This window comes from Erinaceus europaeus, chromosome 8 (assembly GCF_950295315.1).
Source record: "Erinaceus europaeus chromosome 8, mEriEur2.1, whole genome shotgun sequence".
In the NCBI taxonomy this organism is placed as follows: Eukaryota; Metazoa; Chordata; class Mammalia; order Eulipotyphla; family Erinaceidae; genus Erinaceus; species Erinaceus europaeus.
This window is the reverse complement of record NC_080169.1, coordinates 121742937-121761849: the sequence shown is the minus strand read 5'-3', so window position 1 is coordinate 121761849 and position 18913 is coordinate 121742937. Positions and strand designations below refer to the sequence as shown.

Below are 18913 nucleotides of genomic sequence, written 5' to 3'. Positions count from 1 at the left end.
AAAACGAAAAGGAAAAAAAAAAAAAGAGGCCTGGCCTAGGGAAACAGCAGAATGGTCCTGCAAGACTTTCATGCCTGAGGCTCCAAGCTCCCAGGTACAATCCCCAGCACCACCATAAGCCAGGCTGAGCAGTGCTCTGGCGTCTATCTCATTAAAATAAAATATTAAACAAAAACAAAAAACGGTGGATTCATAGTGCCAGCAGTAAGCTCCAGAAACTGGAAGCAAAAAAAAAATAAAAAGACACCCAGCTTGTATGAACAACCTATGGTGTTGGGGGGGCCCTCAGCCAGGGAGACGCCTCAGCACAGTATGCAGCCAGACCTTCTCCACCTGCTACCAGGCTCGCGTTAGGTGTGTGTCTGGCCTGAACCAGCAGGTCTGGGACCAAGCCCCTGCCTGCCTCCTCAGAGCCGAGGGGGCCTCCCCCGCCTTGGGTCCTCCCCCACTCAGGCCCCACAGCTCCCCCTGGAGAAAGGAAGACTCTTCAGCCTCCAGTTCTAAAACCAAATCTTTATTCTCTAGTTTGAAAAGGAGAGCCAGAGACTGTTCTGTTCCATTCCAGAACACAGAACCAGGCCCTGCGGGCAGAAGTGACAAGAAAAGCAGCTATCAGTCATCGTGAGGGAGGATCTCTAACGATCATAATTATCCTAAGAGAGCCGGGGGCCTTGGGAGATGGCAACTCCCTGTCACCTGCCTGTCCCAGCAGAAGCTGGGGAACTGGGCCCCTCCCCAGCTAACCCTCCGTTCTGGGGGACCGGGGAGCGGGTAGCTGGCTTGAAGGATGCCAAATGAGACAAAGCCTGGGGAGCTGCTCTGAATACGGGCTGTGGCTATGGATAAAGCAAAGTCAGACCAAGAAAGAGACAAACATGTCTGGCCACTGTTCTGGGGGGGGTGGTAAACCTGGCTGCTAACAGGAGGTGGGCTATGTCTGGGGAGGGGGGGAATCGTGAAAGGATCAGGAGAGAGGGCAGGGGCCAGGTGAGAGCAGCTCAGGCTTGCCCCCTGGGGCTGGGTGAACAACCAGGTAACCCCATCACTCCCAGGTGGGCCTTCCCTGAGCACCTGCACCCAAAACTGAGCCCAAGGGGTCTTGCACAAAAAGGTGACACCTTTATGCCCGAGAGGGGTCTCCCAGGCCCTTGGCTGCCAGTGCCACCTTTGCAGGCCCAGGTGGAGGTGGGGAGGGCCGCACTCTGCAGGTAGGGCTGCCAGGCCTCGGGAAGGGAGAAAGACCCCCTCCCCGCCCACACACCGAGCCCCTCCCGGGGAGGGTGGAAGGGACTCCCACCTGTCGCCAGCCCCCCCCCTCCCCCGCCGGCTCAGCCGTGCTTCTTCTGATGGGCCAGCAGCTTGTCCTCGTCGTCGAAGGTCTGGCCGCAGATGGCGCAGCAGAAGGCGCCGTCCCGGATGTGGCTGCGGCGGTGGGTGATGAGGTTGGACTTCTGGCTGAAGCTGCGCTCGCAGTCGGGGCAGGCGTAGGGCCGCTCGCCTGTGTGGATGCGCCGGTGTGATACCAGGTTGGACTTCTGGCTGAAGGCCTTGCCGCAGTCGGGGCAGGCGTAGGGCCGCTCGCCCGTGTGGATGCGCCGGTGGGCCGCCAGGTAGGGCTTGTGGCGGAAGGCCTTGCCGCAGTCCGGGCACACGAAGGGCCGCTCGGGGGCATGGTCGCGCCGGTGCGCCGCCAGGTGGCTGCCCTGCGAGAAGCGGCGGCCGCACTGCTCGCAGGCGAAGGGCCGCTCGCCCGAGTGCACCCGCGTGTGGGCCGCCAGGTGCGTCTTCTTGCCGAAGCGCTTCCCGCACTGCTCGCACGCGAAGGGCCGCTCCCCGCCGGCCACCGAAGCCGCCCCGGCGCCGCCGCCCAGGTGCTGCCGCAGGTGCGCCAGCAGGAAGCGCTCCAGCTGGAAGCCGCGCCCGCAGTGCTGGCAGCGGAACGGCGGCGGGGGCGCCCCGGGCACCGGCTCCTCTTCCTCCTCCTCCTCCTCGGCGCCGCCTGGCTGCTCCGGGGCCGCCGCGCCGGGGGTCTCCGACCACGGGCTCCCCGCACCCCGCGCCGCGCCCGCGCCGCCCTCGGAGCGCCGGTGGATCTTGCTGTGCGACAGCAGGTTGGGCTTGTGGCGGAAGCGGCGGCCGCACTCGGCGCACGGGTAGGGCTTCTCGCCCGTGTGGATGCGGCGGTGCGAGGTCAGGTAGGGCTTGTTGGTGAAGCGCTTCCCGCACTCGGGGCACTGGTGCGGCCGCTCGCCCGTGTGCACCCGGCGGTGAGCGATCAGGTTGGGCTTGTGGCGGAAGCGCTTGCCGCAGCAGGTGCACTGGAAAGGCCGGTCCACCGCGTCGCCCCCGGGCCGGGGCGCGGTCACCGACGGGCGACCCCGGGGCCGGGGTCCCTCCAGTGCCTGGGCCACCGCAGCTGCGGCCGCTGCTGCCGCTGCCGCCTGCAGGGCCTCGGCCACGTGCACCCGCTTGTGGGCCACCAGCTGGTCCCACTGCGCGAAGCTGCGGCCGCAGTTGCCGCAGATGAAGGGCCGCGCCTCGGGGGCGGCCGGGGGCGGGTGGCAGCGCCGGGCGTGGGCCCGCAGCTGCTTGGGTCGCCAGAAGCGCCGGTCACACTCGGGGCAGGCGACCGGCCTCCGGGCGGCCGAGTGCGCCCGCAGGTGCAGGGCCAGCGCCACCCAACCGCGGAAGCCCTGCCCGCACAGGGCGCAGGCGAAGCCCGGGTCCGGGTCCCGGGTGGCCGCCGCGTGGAGCTGGAGGTGCAGGGCCAGGAAGGGGCTGTGGCGGAAGCGGCGGCCGCACTCGGGGCAGGGCAGGGGCAGCCGGGCCTGGCAGCGACGTCTGTGCAGCCACAGGGCCACCCAGCCCGGGAAGCGCCGTCGGCAGTGGGCGCAGCGGTGGGCTCTGCCCGGGGCCTGGCCGCCCACCTGGGCCGCCAGGGCGGTGCCTGCTGAGCTCAGCCCGCGGGGCTCCTTCTCCACGGTCTGGGAGGGCTCCTGAGAGGACCCGGAAGGGAGGTGGTGGGGGCCCAGGGCCAGGGGGCCCTTGCAGCGACGCTCCAGCATGGTGGGGTCCTCTGCTGTGGGTGGAAAAGGGCGGTCACTGCGGAGGCCTGCTCGGCTGACCCCCAAGTTCCCTCTGCCATGAAGCCCTGGCCGGAGGTGCTCCCCTGCCTGGACCACCCCCCCCCAGGCCAAGAGCCTGGGCTGCAAGACTCTTATTTCCACCCAGGCTCTCTTATACTCCAGCCGGGGCTTCCAGAGTCCATTTCAAGTTCATTTATCCTACATGCTCACTGACCCTGAACTTCCTTCCACCAAGAGGGGCTCTAAGGACGACTGGGAGTCCTCCCTGCCTCCCATCAGCTGAGTGGGGCCTGAGCACCCCCACACCCCAGGCTTAGGGCTCTCAGGCAGCTGCAGTCACCTCCCCCCAGGCCCCGGGGCCACAGAGCCAGGCTGTCCGGCTGCCCTGTCTCAGTTTCAAGGCACCTCCCCAGGCTGCCTGGGCACAGGCTCAGCTCCCTGCCCCAGAGATGAGGCAACCAGAAACACAGAAGGTAACGGGAATGGCCCCAGGGGACAGCCAGCCAAGAGCTGCTGGGGCAGACTAGGGGACAGGCCGCTGCCTTTCCCAGACTCAGGGGGCTTGCCAAGATTTCACAGGAAGGGGTGCCAGAGCCTTCCACTTGTGCTGTCCTCTCTGGGGCTCTGATCTAATGGTGGGGCAGGGGTCCTGCCCCCCCCCCCCCATTTCTGACTTGCAGACAGTGAGAACAATCCTTTCAGGGGAAATACAGGGCAGTGGCTGCAGCCCCCTGGCAGGGCAGGGCACACAGTGCCGACTGCCACCTGTCCAGACAGTGCCCACGTTCTGCCAGACGTGGGAGAATGTTTTTTTAAAATCCAAAGCACACCTATGGCCAGCTGGGGTGCAGGGGTGAGGGTAGTTCTGCCTCCCTCAGTCCCTACTGGGGTAAGGGGGTGGGGGCAGAGAAGGTGGCAATCTGGGTCCTTTGCTGCCTAGTCCTGCCCAGAACCATACCAGAAGCAGACCTACATTTGAGCCTGGGCTCCCCAGAGCCCAGAATGCTGCAGCAGGTTGGGTGGTAGTTATAGGGGGCGAGGGGTAGGTGGGGGGTGGGGGGTGGAGACCCCTTCACTGCCTGGTCACGGGCCCCAGACATATCCGCACAGCACTGGAACCGCAAATGGGACTCACTCCCAGCACCCAAAGGTGTGAGAATGGGGAATGGGGGGTGTGGGGTGGGGAAGGTGGGTCCCACACACACATGCAGGTACCTGGGAGCGGGAGGGAATGGTAACTCAACAAACGAAGGTCAGACTCTACCCTGGAGGCCACGGGGCTGGAGAGACAGCTTTCCCCAGCAGCTCTGGGGCGTGCTCCTGGGGAGGCCTTGGCTGCTGCTCCGTGCGCTCTGCTCGCCCCCGGACGTCAGAGAAAACTGCAGCAGGAAGGACACCCCTACCCCCATAGCAGAGCTCAGGCCTCCGATGGCGGAGAGGCCAGCCTTACCTGTGGGGAGGGGAGAGAAGACATGCAGTGAGCTCCAGGCGCCCCACCCCAGGGCCACGGGGCCCAGTGACCTCAGGGGCACTGGGTGCATAAAGGGAGAGCGCCCCAACCCGCACTCCACCGACAAGAACCCGACTGCGCGCTGGGGTGGGGGTGGGGGGGGTCACAGCACACAGTCTCCATGCTGCGCCCACCCCCCCCCCCCATCCAGGGACAGGACCCTGGAAGCCTCAGAGCATCCCCTCCAGCAGGGGGCAGAGTGACCCTATAGGGGCACGGGGTGCACAAACAGCGCACCACCACCACCACCAGCACCCAAGCCAAGGGCAAGTACCCGGCTGCGCGGAGGGGGGCGCTACCTCCCCCAGGGCCGCGGGGTAGACTGACCCCAGGGTCGCTGAATGCATAAAACAGAGCGACCCCCGCCTCGAACCCCACGCCGCGGCTGCACCCGGTGGGGCCGTTCCTCCCCCCGGCCGGGAGCAAAAACAACGCCGCCCCCCACCGCCCCCCAGTGCCGCGGAGCAGTGACCCCAGGGGCACCGGGTGCATAAAGCAGAGCGCCCCCCCCAACCCCAGGCCCCGGACAAGTACCCGGCTGCACGCGGTGGGGCCATTCCCCCCGCCCCGGGGCCGCAGAGCAGTGACCCCAGGGGCGCCGGGTGCATAAAGCAGAGCGCCCCCCCTCGAACCCTAGGCCCCGGACAAGTACCCGGCTGCACGCGGTGGGGCCATTTCCCCCGCCCCGGGGCCGCAGAGCAGTGACCCCAGAGGCGCCGGGTGCAAAAACTGCGCCGCCCCCCGCACGCCAAGGGCAAGGACCCGGCTGCACGCGGGGGCCCATCCCTCCCCCAGGGCCGCGGTGCAAAGCGACCCCAGGGGCGCCGGGAGTCTAAAGCAGGGCGCCCCCCACGGCCTTCATGGCACCGGCAAGTTACCCGGCTGCGCGCGGAGGTCGCCGCCTCCCGAGGCGAGATTGCAGCACGCCGTCTCCATGCTGGTGCGCCCCCCCCACACCACTCCAGGAGCAGAAACCCTGGGAGCCCACCCCCACCCCCACCCCCACGCCCGGGGACGCGGCCCGGTCCCAGGGGGCTGCAGAGCGCCTTCTAGGTGGCCAGCCGTGGGGGCGGCGCTGCACCCGCTTTTGCATTCGCGTGCACCCCCGCCACCCAAGCTCGTCGGCGCGCAGCTCCCCCCTCCACGCTCCCCGCCCCCCCGGGCCGCTGGGGTCCCGGGTGGCGGCGCCTGCGCACAGGTGCGCGGCTCCCCCACCCCCGCGGCCCGCCGGGTCCCCCTCCCCACGGCGCGCACGCAGTCACGCGCCCGGCAGGTGGAGCGCCCCGGCTCCGGGTCCGAGCTCCGCGCCCACCCGGACGCACCTCTCCGGCGAGGCTGGCGGGGGTGCGGGGCGCGTCCATGAGGTCGGAGCTCGCAGCAACGCCGCCTCCCTCCCGCCGCAGGTCCCGGCTCACCTCCAGGCCGCGCCCGCCCCCGCCCCCGCCCCCGCGCCCGCCCCCCGCGGTTCCCGGCGCCACGTGACTACCGCAGCCGCCGAGGGTCAGTCGGGCCGGAGGGCGGGGCACCCCTGCACCGGCGCCCTCTGCGGGCCGGCGGGCTGAGCCCCGTCCCCCGGGGGCCGCCCGCGCCGTTGCCATGGCGACCGCGGCCGGGGACTCTCCGCGCCTCCCGGATTCTAGATCCCGCCTCCCTGCCCCCCCCCACGCACCCACCACCCAGCCACCCAGCCACCCTCCGACCCTTTGTCCCCCGGGCGGGGACGCGCGTCCCTGGCGACGACCGCGTGGTCATGTCGCGGTCACTCGCCGGCCCGGCCGCGCGGGCTTCTTCCAGGCCCCGAGCTCACGGGGCTCGCCTCATCCCCCAACCTCCCTGCACCCTGGGGAGTCCCTGACACTTCCCCAGGAACCCCAAGGGTCCCCTGGACCTTTTGCCACTGGGTGGGGGACAGGTCTGGAGGGTTTGGCTCTCGAGCTGGTGGGGGGAGGATTCCCCACAACCCCCTGCACTGGAAGGCACCTCTGACACTTCCCTGGGGCCCCAGGGTTCACCTGGACCTTTGGTCACTGGGAAGGAGTGGTGGGCATCTCAGATTGTAGGGCTTTCCCCCAATTCCATGCACCCCAAGGTGCCCCTGATACTTTCACAGGTGCCCAAGGGTCAACTAGACCTCTGGCGACTGGGGGTGGGGAGCACTGGAATCTCAGGCTGTGGGGACCCAAGCACCCCTTGGCAGGGGCATCCGCACACAGGATCTGGTTCTTGAGTAAAGGGGAGAAGGGAAGGTCTTTCTTCAAGACTTGGACTTGGAAAGGGCCCTGCAGCCCGGGAGTTAGAGCTGTGGGGACACCCCTGGGCTGGGGGTGGGGTCCTGGCACTCGGGGTCCTATCACGTGGGGTCCTAGCAGTGGGTCTTATCTCCTGGGGTCCTGACAGTGGGTCCTGTCACCTGGGGTCCTAGCAGTGGGTCCTATCACCGGGTCCTAGCAGTGGGTCCTATCTCCTGGGGTCCAGACAGTGGGTCCTATCACTCGGGATCCTGACAGTGGGTCCTGTCACCTGGGGTCCTGGCACTTACGGTCCTATCTCCTGGGGTCCTGACAGTGGGTCCTATCACCTGGGGTCCTGACAGTGGGGTCCTATCACCTGGGGTCCTGACCATGGGTCCTATCACCTGGGGTCCTGACCGTGGGTCCTTTCACCTGGGGTCTGACACTGCTGCCTGGCACTGGGAAAGGGGCCACAGTGCTGGTGAACGCTAGGCAGGTGCCAGCCTGTGTGTTGACTCACCCACTAGCAGGTGCCCTGGGCTCTGCAAAGTAAACTTTCCCTCAGCCTCCCAGGACACAGCCTCCTGCTTTATGACAAAGGTGGTGTGTGTGTTTAACAATCACAAAATATGAGTTTCACCGTGACTTTTAAACTTAAAAAAAAAAATTACTAAGGAAATACAAGTACTTGAACATGGCCTGCTGTTCTGAATAAGGTGACAACTTTTCTTTTTTCTTTTTTTTTTTAATTTGCTTCCCCCTCTTTTGTTGCCCTTGTTTTTATTGTTGTAGTTATTGTTGCTGTTATTGATGTCATCGTTGTTGGCTATGACAGAGAAATGGAGAGAGGAGGGAAGACAGAGCAGGAGAGAAAGAGAGACACCTGCAGACCTGCTTCACCGCCTGTGAAGCGACTCCCCTGCAGGTGGGGAGCCGGGGGCTCCAACCGGGATCCTTATGCCGGTCCTTGAGCTTTGCGCCACCTGCGATTAACCCACTGTGCTACCGCCCAACCCCCAGTTATAGTTCTTCTAAACATAAGTAGTAATATTTGCAAATTATCACTTCAGACCTTACCAAAAAATGCCTCTGTTGCTGGGCATTTACTGGTTACTAGACATAAAGCTAGAAGAAATCCCTAAATACATGTGTTTTCACAAATTATTATAAAATAATTTTAATACGATTTTAAAATATTTTATTTTATTTGCTAAGACAGAATAATTGGGAGAGGAGAGAGAGAGAGAACAGAGACCTGCAGACCTGCTTCACCACTTGTGAAGCTTTCTCCTTGCAGGGGGGAACAGGGAGCTTGAACCCTGGACCTTGTGCGCGATAATAGGCGCACCCAGACAGCTGTGCCAGTGCCCAGGTACAGAACACTTGCGTGCTTGTTTGTTTGATATATTCTAAATAATCCTCTAGGAGGATTTCTCCCTCCCCCCTTTTTTTTCCTCAGCCTGGACAACATAGATTGGATTTGTTTGTTTTCAAATTTAATGCAAAGTAGTTATTTCTCATTATTTTGATTTTTATTTCATAGATTACTCAGTGATAACTTTGTTTTTCAAAATTACTTTATTGCGTGGGTGGTATCGTGGTGAGCATAGCTGCCTTCCCGAATTACTTTATTGCCTATTTGTATTTTCATGTGTGTGTGTGTGTTAATTAGTTGATGTCCCTTTACTCAATTTCTGTTTGTCCACTTTTTTCAACTGGGAAATCTGTTTTTTCCCCCACTTGGAGGTGGGGCACTTGTGAAGGAAAAGCCTTTGTTGGCTTCTGCTTTTCAAGCTATGTTTGGAGTGCCACCATCCCCCAAATCGTGTTTGATGTTTGCAGTCTGAGATCACCAAAAAAACCCAAAAACAAACAAACAAACAAACAAATCAAACAAGCCGTCTCAGTTTTTAGCGGCCTGAATACTCTCCTACACACAGATTGTTTTGATGTTTTTCTCAAAACTCTCTCGACTAGATCACTCATTTGTTCTTCCAAACGAACTTAAGAATTTCTTGTCGGGGCCCCAGATCACATCAAATCGATGGGGTTTACAGTCAACAATGTTTATACCCCTTTCCCATATTAGGGAGCTACTCTCTTCCCTGATCCAGCTTTCTGGTCTTTTTCCAGCCATGACATCATCTCCCTAGACAATAATTAGGATCCACCTGCATATCAGATTTCAGGCTCAGGCAAAAAACAAACAAACAAAAAAACCCACTAGTATAGCTACAGGCCCTTTGAAATATAACTAGAATATGCCTATTAGTTATCTACAAAATGGAGGACCCCTCAACACTTCATCTGCACTATTCCAGCCTTTAGGTCCATGATTGGTCAACAATTTGTTTGGCTTTGTATGTTAACTCTCTTTTCAGCCACCAGGTTACAGATGCTAACAGGATACCAACCAGACTTCCCTGGACAGACAACAGACAACCCCACCAATGTGCCTTGGATCTCTGCTTCCCCAGAGCCCTGCCCCACTAGGGAAAGAGAGAGACAGGCTGGGAGTGTGGATCGACCTGTCAACGCCCATGTTCAGCAGGGCAGCAATTACAGAAGCCAGACCTTCCACCTTCTGCACCCCACAATGACCCTGGGTCCATACCCCAGAGGGATAGAGAATAGGAAAGCTGTCAGGGGAGGGGATGGGATATGGAGCTCTGGTGGTGGGAATTGTGTGAAGTTGTACCTATGCTTATCCTATGCTTTTATCAATGTTTCCTTTTTATAAATAAAAAATAAAATTTAAAAAATTTCTTGTCAATGCTATAATAGTCTAGCTGTAGAGATTTATACCATGTCTCTCCCATTAATTCAGGCCTTACTTTACCTGTTATCATCAAGTTTTCTGCTTTAGGGATAAGTTATATAAGCTCTATAATTTGTCATATAATAAAATTCACAATTACAAAAAGAAATCCACCTTTGCTGATAGAATGTGTCAGTAGTTACAGAAAAATGAATTCTTCTAACATCCATACAATCAGAAAATTCTCCCATATTTACAACAGCCAGATACTGAAAGCAGCCTCAATGCCCAGTGATAAGTGGTTGGCTCAAGGAGTTATTGGACACTTAAGTCACAGAATACTACTCTGCAATCAAAAACTATTCGATTGTGTGTTTTCTTTGGAGGGGGGGGGATATGGATGGGACTGGAGGTGATGGTGCTTTAGCAAAATAAATAGAGAGTGAAAGGCAACTACACAGCAAACACCTGTTGACTCAGGTGACGGCGCCCCTCCCTGACTACCCTCAGTGGGGGATTCCTTGGCCTACAGGACACCTGCACCTGTCTGTGACCCCACTTTCTTGGAGGAAAGACTCTGCCCTCAGGTCAGACCCTAAAGACTTCCCTTCTTTTTGCCCATCCCTGTGGCAGAAGTGACCATCTCCTGTGACCTCAGTTCAAGCCACTGGTCCCCTCACCTGTAGGGGTGGGGAGGCGTCACAGGCAGTGGAACATGCTACAGGCCTCTTCTCTCTCTCTCTCTCTCTCTCTCTCTCTCCCCCCCTCCTCTCTCCCTCCCTGTTTCTATCATAATTAGATAAATATTCTTTTTCTTGTCTCCAGGCTTATTGCTGGGGCTCGGTGCCTGCACTATAAATCCACTGCTCCTGGAGGCTATTTTTTCCCTTTTGTTGCCCTTGTTTATCATTGTTATTATTGTTGTTGTTTATTGTTGTTATTGTTGTTATGATTGCTGTTGCTGTTGTTGTTGGTTAGGACAGTGAGAAATCAAGAGAGGATGGGAAGAAAGAGGAGGGGAGAGAAAGACAGACACCTGCAGACCTGCTTCACCATTTGAGAAGTGACCCTTCTGCAGGTGGGGAGCTGGGAACTCAGGATCCTTTCCCGGATCCTTGCACTTGGCACCACGTGCACTGGGCCCACTGCATCACTGCCCAGCCCCCCCAAAATATTTTTTAAGAATACAGTGGGGGCAGGCGGTGGCGCACCTGGTTGAGCGCACATGTTACGATGCACAAGGGCCCGGGCTCAAGTACCTAGTCCCCACCTGCAGGAGGAAAGATTTATGAATGATGAAGCAGGGTTGCAGCTGTCTCTCTCTCTCTCTTTTTTTTTTTTCCCCCAGGGCTATTGCTGGGCTCGGTGCCTGCACCATGAATCCACCGCTCCTGGAGGCCATTTTTTCCCCCTTTTGTTGCCCTTGTTGTAGCTTCGTTGTGGCTATTATTATTGCCCTTGTTGACGCAATTCGTTGTTGGATAGGACAGAGAGAAATGGAGAGAGGAGGGGAAGACAGAGAGGGGGAGAGAAAGACAGACACCTGCAGACCTGCTTCACCGCCTGTGAAGCGACTCCCCTGCAGGTGGGGAGCCGGGGGCTTGAACCGGGATTCTTATGCCGGTCCCTGCGCTTTGCGCCACATGCGCTTAACCCACTGCGCTACCGCCCGACCCCCTCTCCCTCTCTTTTTTAGATTTCTTTTAAAATTTAATATCTTTTTGTTTATTTTTGCCTCCGGGGTTATTGCTAGGGCTGGGTGCCTGCACTAGGAATCCACTGCTCCTGTGGCCATTTTTCAATTTTTTTTTTTGATAGGACAGAGAGAAATTGAAAGGGAAGGGGAAGATAGGAAAAGAGAAAGATAGACAACACCTGCAGACCTGCTTCACCACTTGTGAAGTGACCCCCATGCAAGTGAGGAGAGGGGGCTCGAACCGGGATCCTTGCACTTCATACTATGTGCGCTTAATCCAGTGTGCCACTGCCCGGCCCCCTGCCTCTCTCCCTCTCTATCTCCCTTTCTCCTCTCAATTTATCTCTGTCTCTATCCAATAATAAATACATAAAAATAGGCAAAGTATCTCACAACATCAGGCCACTTATTAAAAAAGTAAATAAAATACAAAACATAGCTGGGGCTGGGAAAAGACTTTTAAAAATATTTATTTATTTATTTATTTCCTTTTGTTGCCCTTGTTTTATTGTCATAGTTATTATTGTTGTCATTGTTGGAGAGGACAGAGAGAAATGGAGAGAGGAGACAGATACCTGCAGACCTACTTCACCACTTGTGAAGCAACACCCTTGCAGGTAGGAAGCCAGGGGCTGGAACCCGGATCCTTAACGCCGGTCCTTGCGCTTTGTGCCACCTGCGCTTAACCTGCTGTGCTACCGCCCAACTCCCAGAAAAAGACTTTCATGCCTACAACACCAAAGGTCCCAGGTTCAGTCCCCAACACCACCATAAACCAGATCTGACCAAGGTTCTAGTATCTCCCTCTCCCTCTCCCTCTCCCTCTCCCTCTCCCTCTCCCTCTCCCTCTCCCTCTCCCTCTCTGCAGCCCCCCTCCCCTTCTCTCTTTAAAAAAGGAGGAGAATGAGGAGAACAAGGAGGATGGAGGCCCGTGCTAAGGCATCTCCGAGAGGATTGCACAGGGACTTGTGGCCGCAAATTGTCAACCCCCGTGCTGCATCCCCACTGCAGGTCTTGGGGACAGATGGGTGAAGGAGGGACAGGGGACAAATGGCCCAGCCCTGGGAACCATCTGAGAATGATGGGGCTGTACTGGCAACAGGACCCTCTGGCAGCCCACATCTAGCTAGGCCCTTGAAGACTCCCGCAGGGCCCAACACCCCCACTCCCCCACTAGCTGGCAGGGTGGGCCGGCAGTGCTAGGACACAGCAGAAAGTGGTCTCTGGAAACCCTCCCTGGACTTTCTCAGGCAGCCCTGTAGGCAGCAGGGAAATGCCCCATCACCTGCAGAGCTCTCTGGTCCAGCCCTCCCTTCCCCCCAGGACTGGAGCGCACAGCCCACAGATGTTTACTAAGCCGCCTGCCAGGTGCCAGGCGTCCTGGTAAGCTGGGCAGAAACGGCCCTGATTGTCAGACCACAATGAAATCTCTCTGGGGCTGGTAGCCATCGGCCCCAAAACCAGTGTGCTGGGAGTTCTAAGGGTTGGAAAACAGGAGCTTAAGGAGTGGTGGTGGGGGGGGGGGGGCGGGGGCAGCTTCACTGCAGTGAAACCTGCTCTAACTGCCAGTGTCTCAGGTTCTAGGCAGTGCCCCCAAGGCACATCTGCAGCCCCTCCCATAGTCCTGGGGGTGGGAGCAGAAGCCTAGCCCTTGTTGGTGGTGCCCCACAGGCTGGGCATGGCTACACAGGCTCTGTGACTTCAGTTTATTTGGCGGCTTTATTTTATTTTATTTGTGTCTTTTATTTATTTACCTCCGGGGTTATCTCTGGGGCTCTGTGCCAGCACTACGAATCCACTGCACCTGGTAACCGTTTTTTTTTTTTTTTTTCTGTTTTATTGGACAGGACAGAGAGAAATTGAGAGAGGAGGGGAGATAGAGATGGAGAGAAAAAGAGAGACACCTGCAGACCTACTTCACCGCCTGTGAAGCATCTCCCCTGAAGGTGGGGAGCCGGGGGTTCGAACCCGGACCCTTGTGCAGGTCCTTGTGCTTAGTACTATGGGTGCTTAGCCAGGTGCGCTGCCACCTGGCTCCCGGAGGCTTTCTTTTATCATATCTGGGAGTCTTCTATCTGCTCAGAAACCTGTCCCCTCTGCAACCTCTCCTCCAGGAGCAGCTGCGGCTGGCTCCTAGGTACTGATGTTAGTCCCCCTCCTGGGACTGGGCAGTGACAGCCCTGGTAGAACGCACACCAGATGCTTAAGGGCTCTCTATATAAAGACTGATGATTTTTATTGAGTTATTATTCTTATTCTTGTTCTTTTTACCAGAGCAAAATAAGAGATTGAACCTGGGGCATCAGAGCCTCCCCCCGGGTCTAAAGTTATTTTGCAAAACCATTATGCTATCTCTCCAGCGAAGAGTGATGATTTCTTTTCTTTATTGGGGAGATTAATAGTTTACAGTCAACAGTCAAATATGTTTGCATATGCGTAACATTTCTCAGTTTTCCACATAACAATTCAACCTCCTCATGTTGACCTCCTCCAGGACCTGAAGCCTCCCCACCCCAGTCTTTTTCTTTGGTGCAATACACCAAACCCAGTCCAAGTTCTGCTTTGTGTTTTCTTATTTTTCAACTTCTATGATTATTATTATTATTGTTATTAGTGACTTAATAATGATCAACAAGATTGTGGGATAAGAAGGGTACAATTCAAACAATTCCCATCACCACAGTGTCATATCCCATCCCCTCCATTGGAAGCTTCCCTAGTCTTTATCCCTCTGCGAGTCTGGATGAAAGATCTTTATGGGGAGCAGAAGGTGGGAGTTCTGGTTTCTGTCATTGCTTCTCTGGGGGACATGGGTGTTGGCAGGTGGGTCCACACCCCCAGCCTGTCTCTGTCTTTCCCTGGTGGGACAGGGGTCTGGGGAGGGGAGGTTCTAGGATACATGGGTGAGGGTGTTTGCCCAGGGAGGTCAGGATGGAAAGACTGATTTTTAATTAAGGAATGAACCCAGGGCCTTGCATATGCACTGCAACTGAGCTATTTTCCTGGCCCAACTCCTCTCTCTCTCTCTTTTAGTGACTTAATATTGATTTAAAAATTACAAGATAACAGGGACATAATTCCACACCATTCCCACCACCAGAGTTCTGTGTCCCCAATCCCTCCATTGGAAACTGCAGTGGTTCTCCCAAGGTCACAGATATGGGTAGCCTATGATTTCTAGAACTGTATATTTTCTCTGTTTTTTCCCCCACTATGGTCCTGCCTTCTCTTCCTTTCTAAGTCACACCTACACCTGTTACTACTTCCAAATGTCTTTCTTTTTTTCTCTTCTCTCTCTGGGTCTGTTGGCATGCTTATAAAACCCCTTCTGTTTCATTGGTTTAATCCCCCCTGCTTAACACTGTATTCTATTTACATAACCACTGTTAACTGAGCACCGCCTTGCCTGCAGGGCATTGGTTTAATCCCCACTGGTTCACGATGTCTTTTGGCTCTGCCCCCTCTCCTAGTCACACCCTGATTTTCACCAATCTTTTTTCACTCCACCCTCTCTCTTTTTTTTTTTTACCTGTTTTTAAATTATTTATAGGACACTCAGGTCATTTTTAAGATAAAGGTGTTGCACTGTAATTTGACTGTCAGTCTGTGTTGGCATGTGAAGCATGTGCACTACCAGAAGCCAATTGGGGGGACCAGAGCTAAGACTTAACAGTACTGTACTTCTGAGTCTGACTAGGGTAGTTACAACAGAATGTAAGCATAAATTTATTGTCACTCCACCCTCTCTATGTCACATCCTGTTTCCACCCTACTTGGCGAGGATATATAAGGGCAGGATTGTGATTAGAGATAGCTTAGCTTAGATTGTGCTGCGTTCCACATGAATAAAGAGATACTGCGTACAGCTCAGCCATGAGTCCTGGGTCATCTGTCTCCCGCCCCGCGAAGCTAGCCGGCATGGGTCCTGATGGAATTGGGTTTCTGAGCCCTCTAGTTATCTTCTCCTAACATTTCTCCACCTCTTGAAGCTGACCCAATTTCTTTTCTCTCTCTCTCTTTCTTTTTAGCAGAGCACTGCTCAGATCTGGTTTATGGTGGTGCAAGGATTGAACCTGGGACCTTTGGTGCCTCAGACATGAAAGGCCCTTTGCATAGCCACTATGCTGTCTCCCCAGTCCCTAGTCTATATTTCTTTTTTAAAAAAATTTTAATATTTATTCATTTTTGTTGCCCTTGTTGTTTTATTGTTGTAGTTATTGTTGTTGGGTAGGACAGAGAGAAATGGAGAGAGAAGGGGAAGACAGAGAGGGGGAGAGAAAGATAGACACCTGCAGACCTGCTTCACCGCCTGTGAAGCGACTCCCCTGCAGGTGGGGAGCCGGGGGCTCGAAATGGGATCCTTCCAATGGTCCTTGCGCTTTGCGCCACACCACTTAACCCGCTGCGCTACCGCCCGACTCCCTCTATTCTATATTTCTGAGAGTATGAAAAGAGGGAGAGGGGAGGGAAAGAGAGAGGATAAAAAGAGGCGGACACAGATGGGGAGATAGCCCAGCAGCATTTCACTATCCACGGATCCCTCCCTGGTGCCATGTGTGGTACTCCCTTCTGCAAGGGCTCAAATTCAGGATTTCACTCAGAGAAAGTGTGAGCTCTGCCCACTAAGCTGCCTTGGGGTGAATGATTTGTCCTGCCCGCCACTCTGCACTCAGAGTGTCACCCATCACCCCACCCCCAGCTCCAGCATCCAGACCTGCAGAGAAGGTCTCTCACCCGTGCAGGGTGAAGGGAATCTTGTTAGGTCACATGGAAACTTACTTGGAAAAAGATCAAAGGGCTCTTACTCCTGCAGTTCTAAAAATACTTTCCCAGTCAGGAGCCTAGCACACAAGCACAAACCCAGCCAGGCATGGCCTCAGACTGAGGTCACATTATCTCCCCATTTCTGCTGCCCAGGACACCTCTGGGATGCGTGTCAAGTTCCAGGAGGCAGGTTTTCTAACAGGAAAATAGGAAACATAGTGGATCAAAAGCAAATCAGGTGGAGGGTGGGGGAGACAGCATAATGGTTCTACAAAAAGTTTCTCATGCCTGAAGCTCTAAGGTCCCAGGTTCAATTCCCTGCACCATCATCAATCAGCCAGAGTTACACAGTGCTTTGGGGGAAGGAAGGAAGGAAGGAAGGAAGGAAGGAAGGAAGGAAGGAAGGAAGGAAGGAAGGAGAAAGAAAGGAAAAAGAAAGGAAAAAAGGAAGGAAATAAAGAAAAGGGAGGAAGGAAAATAAGAAATGAAAGAAGGAAATAAGAGAAAGAAAGGAAGGAAAGAGAGAGGAAGGAAGAGAAAGAAAGAAAGGAGAGGGGAGTTGGGCAGTAGCGCAGCGGGTTGAGCGCATGTGGCGCAAAGCGCAAGGACCGGCTGAAGGATCCCGGTTCGAGCCCCCGGCTCCCCACCTGCAGGGGGGTCACTTCACAGGCGGTGAAGCAGGTCTGCAGGTGTCTGTCTTTCTCTCCCCCTCTCTGTCTTCCCTCCCTCTCTCCACTTCTCTCTGTGCTATCCAACAACGATGACATCAATAACAACAACAAGAACTACAACAAGAAAACAACAAGGACAACAAAAGGGAATAAATAAATGAATATTTAAAAAAGGAAGAAAGGAGAGAAAGAAAGAGGAGAGAAAAGAAAAGAAGGTAGGAAGAGAAAGAAAAAAGAAAAAGAAAAAGAAAGAAAGGAAGAAAGGGAGGGAGGGAGGGAGGGAGGCAGGCAGGATGGGTGGATGAAACAACCCAGGTGGAGAGCTCTGGTTCTGGCAGCATGGGGCGTGTGTCTCATGCCTGTCTGATCCTTTGGATTAAACTCTTCAGCTCACATCTTGGAAATGCTGCAGACCCCTGCCCCCACTTAGAAGGCGCCCCCAGGTCTGCCCTGCCTGCTGGCCTCTGGGTTTCCGTCACTAGAGCTCACTGGGGAGTGGGAGTGGGGGAGGGCAGAGATGGTGGGGGCCGGGAGGGGGAGGAGGTCTGCAGAGATGTGTTCTCTCTTTCTCTAGACCTTCGTAGGGTGGCTCAGCTTCCCCTCCCCCCAAAACCGTGCAGACAGGCTCTTCCCAGGAGGCCCAAACAGAGACTTGCCATGACCTATCGTCTTGGCACCTGGGACCCAGGTCAGCCCACTTCCTGGGAGCCTGGGGAGAAACAGCTACTCACGGCTTAGAGAATGCACATCACCTAGATTTGGGGACCTCTCCAGAAATAACCTTCTTATCAGGGAAGACAACCCCAGAGCTAGGCCAACACCCAGAGGCAAGGATCTACTATTGGAAGTCACCCCTCCTTTTCTTGGGAGACCCTTCCTCTCTCCTTGATGCCCCGGACCCCCATCCCATCCCGTTCCTTGGCCTCAGATAGAGATACCACAGTGATGGAAGTCTCCCTTGAACGTGTTGTCAGATTGCTTCCTCCCTCAACTTTGTTGGGAGGCCTGGTGTTAATTTATTTGTTGGTTCAGCCTGAGAAGAAGCCAGGCAAGTGGGGGAGATGTTCCCCTGCCCCTCAGCTGCTACAATATCTTCTTCTCTTTGGATTTACACTTGAGTCCTCACCCCCCCCCCCATTGGGCAGCCCCCCTGCTCCATCCTCCATTGCTGACACTATGGCCTATTTGCATAATCATTGTTTTGCCTGATCTATCTTCTTCTTTCTACCTCGAGACCCGCCCTACCTGCAGGGTACATTAATCCCGCCAGTTAAAACCCTAGCAACCGTTGCTATGGAAGCTTTCCCCTTCCCACTCTTTTTTTTTTCCTCCACCCCCTTTCCCAGCATCTCCATTTCCCATTTCCCGACTTGCCACTTCTGGTTTTACCCTATAAAGCCCACTTCTGTCCCTGGTTGCACTCTCCTTCCTCTCTTTTCTCTCCTGCATCCCCACCTGGAGAAGGGCTGGCTTGCAGGGCGGGAGGCAGCCATTGCGGTTTGGCGCTACGTGGCTTAACCCACAGTGCTCACACCCGACTCTGGAGCTCCCACACAAATAAATATTTGTATTGCTACCGCCTCGAGCTTGGTTCCTGGATCATCTCTCTTCCGCGAAGCTAGCCTGGCACCCCCAAAGAAAAATGTACCTCTCAACAGTCCACTCTCCTTCACCACAAATGTAGTGGCTTAAGATGGCACACATTGCACAAGGACCGGCGTAAGGATCTCAGTTCGAGCCCTCAGCTCCCCACCTACACGTCAGTCCCTTCACAGGCGGTGAAGCAGGTCTGCAGGTGTCTGTCTTTCTCTCCCCCTCTCTGTCTTCCCCTCCTCACTCCATTTCTTTCTGTCCTATCCAACAACGATGACATCAACAACAATAATAACTACAACAATAAAACAAGGGCAACAAAACAGGAAAAATAAATATTTTTTTAAAAAGAAAAGACAGAAACCAGGAGTTAGGTGGTAGTACAGCCGGTTAAGCACACATGGCGCAAAGAGCAAGGACCAGCAGAAGGATCCCAGTTAGAGCCTCAGGCTCCCCACCTGCAGGGGAGTCGCTTCACAGGCGGTGAAGCAGGTCTGCAGGTGTCTGTCTTTCTCTCCCTCTCTGTCTTCCCTCCCCTCTCCATTTCTCTCTGTCCTATCTAACAAAGATGACATCAATAACAATAATAACTACAACAACAAAA

General features: G+C 55.6%; 1 protein-coding gene across 8 annotated transcripts; it reads right to left on the bottom strand.

The window, feature by feature from the left end:
• Nucleotides 1-1231: 1231 nt before the first annotated feature.
• REPIN1 (replication initiator 1) lies at nt 1232-6094 on the bottom strand. Of its 8 annotated transcripts, none has more exons than XM_060196780.1 (3): nt 5475-5598; nt 4351-4536; nt 1232-3076 (listed from the first exon to the last, which is right to left on the bottom strand). In XM_060196780.1, exons 1-3 carry the CDS (start codon nt 5530-5532, stop codon nt 1329-1331), a joined length of 1992 nt encoding a protein of 663 aa, XP_060052763.1. In that variant the 5' UTR covers nt 5533-5598; the 3' UTR covers nt 1232-1328. The 8 variants fall into 8 exon arrangements, with proteins under 8 accessions (XP_060052763.1, XP_060052762.1, XP_060052768.1 ...); XM_060196779.1 differs by having other exon boundaries at nt 1248-3079; nt 5475-5597; XM_060196781.1 differs by lacking the exon at nt 5475-5598 and adding an exon at nt 6012-6094 and having other exon boundaries at nt 1251-3079.
• Nucleotides 6095-18913: the final 12819 nt, after the last annotated feature.

Excerpts from the sequence above, each read along its gene's own strand:
- REPIN1 (XM_060196779.1), bottom strand. The coding sequence starts at position 5,532 with ATGGAGACGGCGTGCTGCAATCTCGCCTCGGGAGGCGGCGACCTCCGC. Across the intron at positions 4,537-5,474 it reads CGACCTCCGCGCGCAGCCGG|GTAAGGCTGGCCTCTCCGCC; the intron begins GTAACTTGCCGG and ends CCCTCCCCACAG. Across the intron at positions 3,080-4,350 it reads CCAGCCCCGTGGCCTCCAGG|CAGAGGACCCCACCATGCTG; the intron begins GTAGAGTCTGAC and ends TTCCACCCACAG.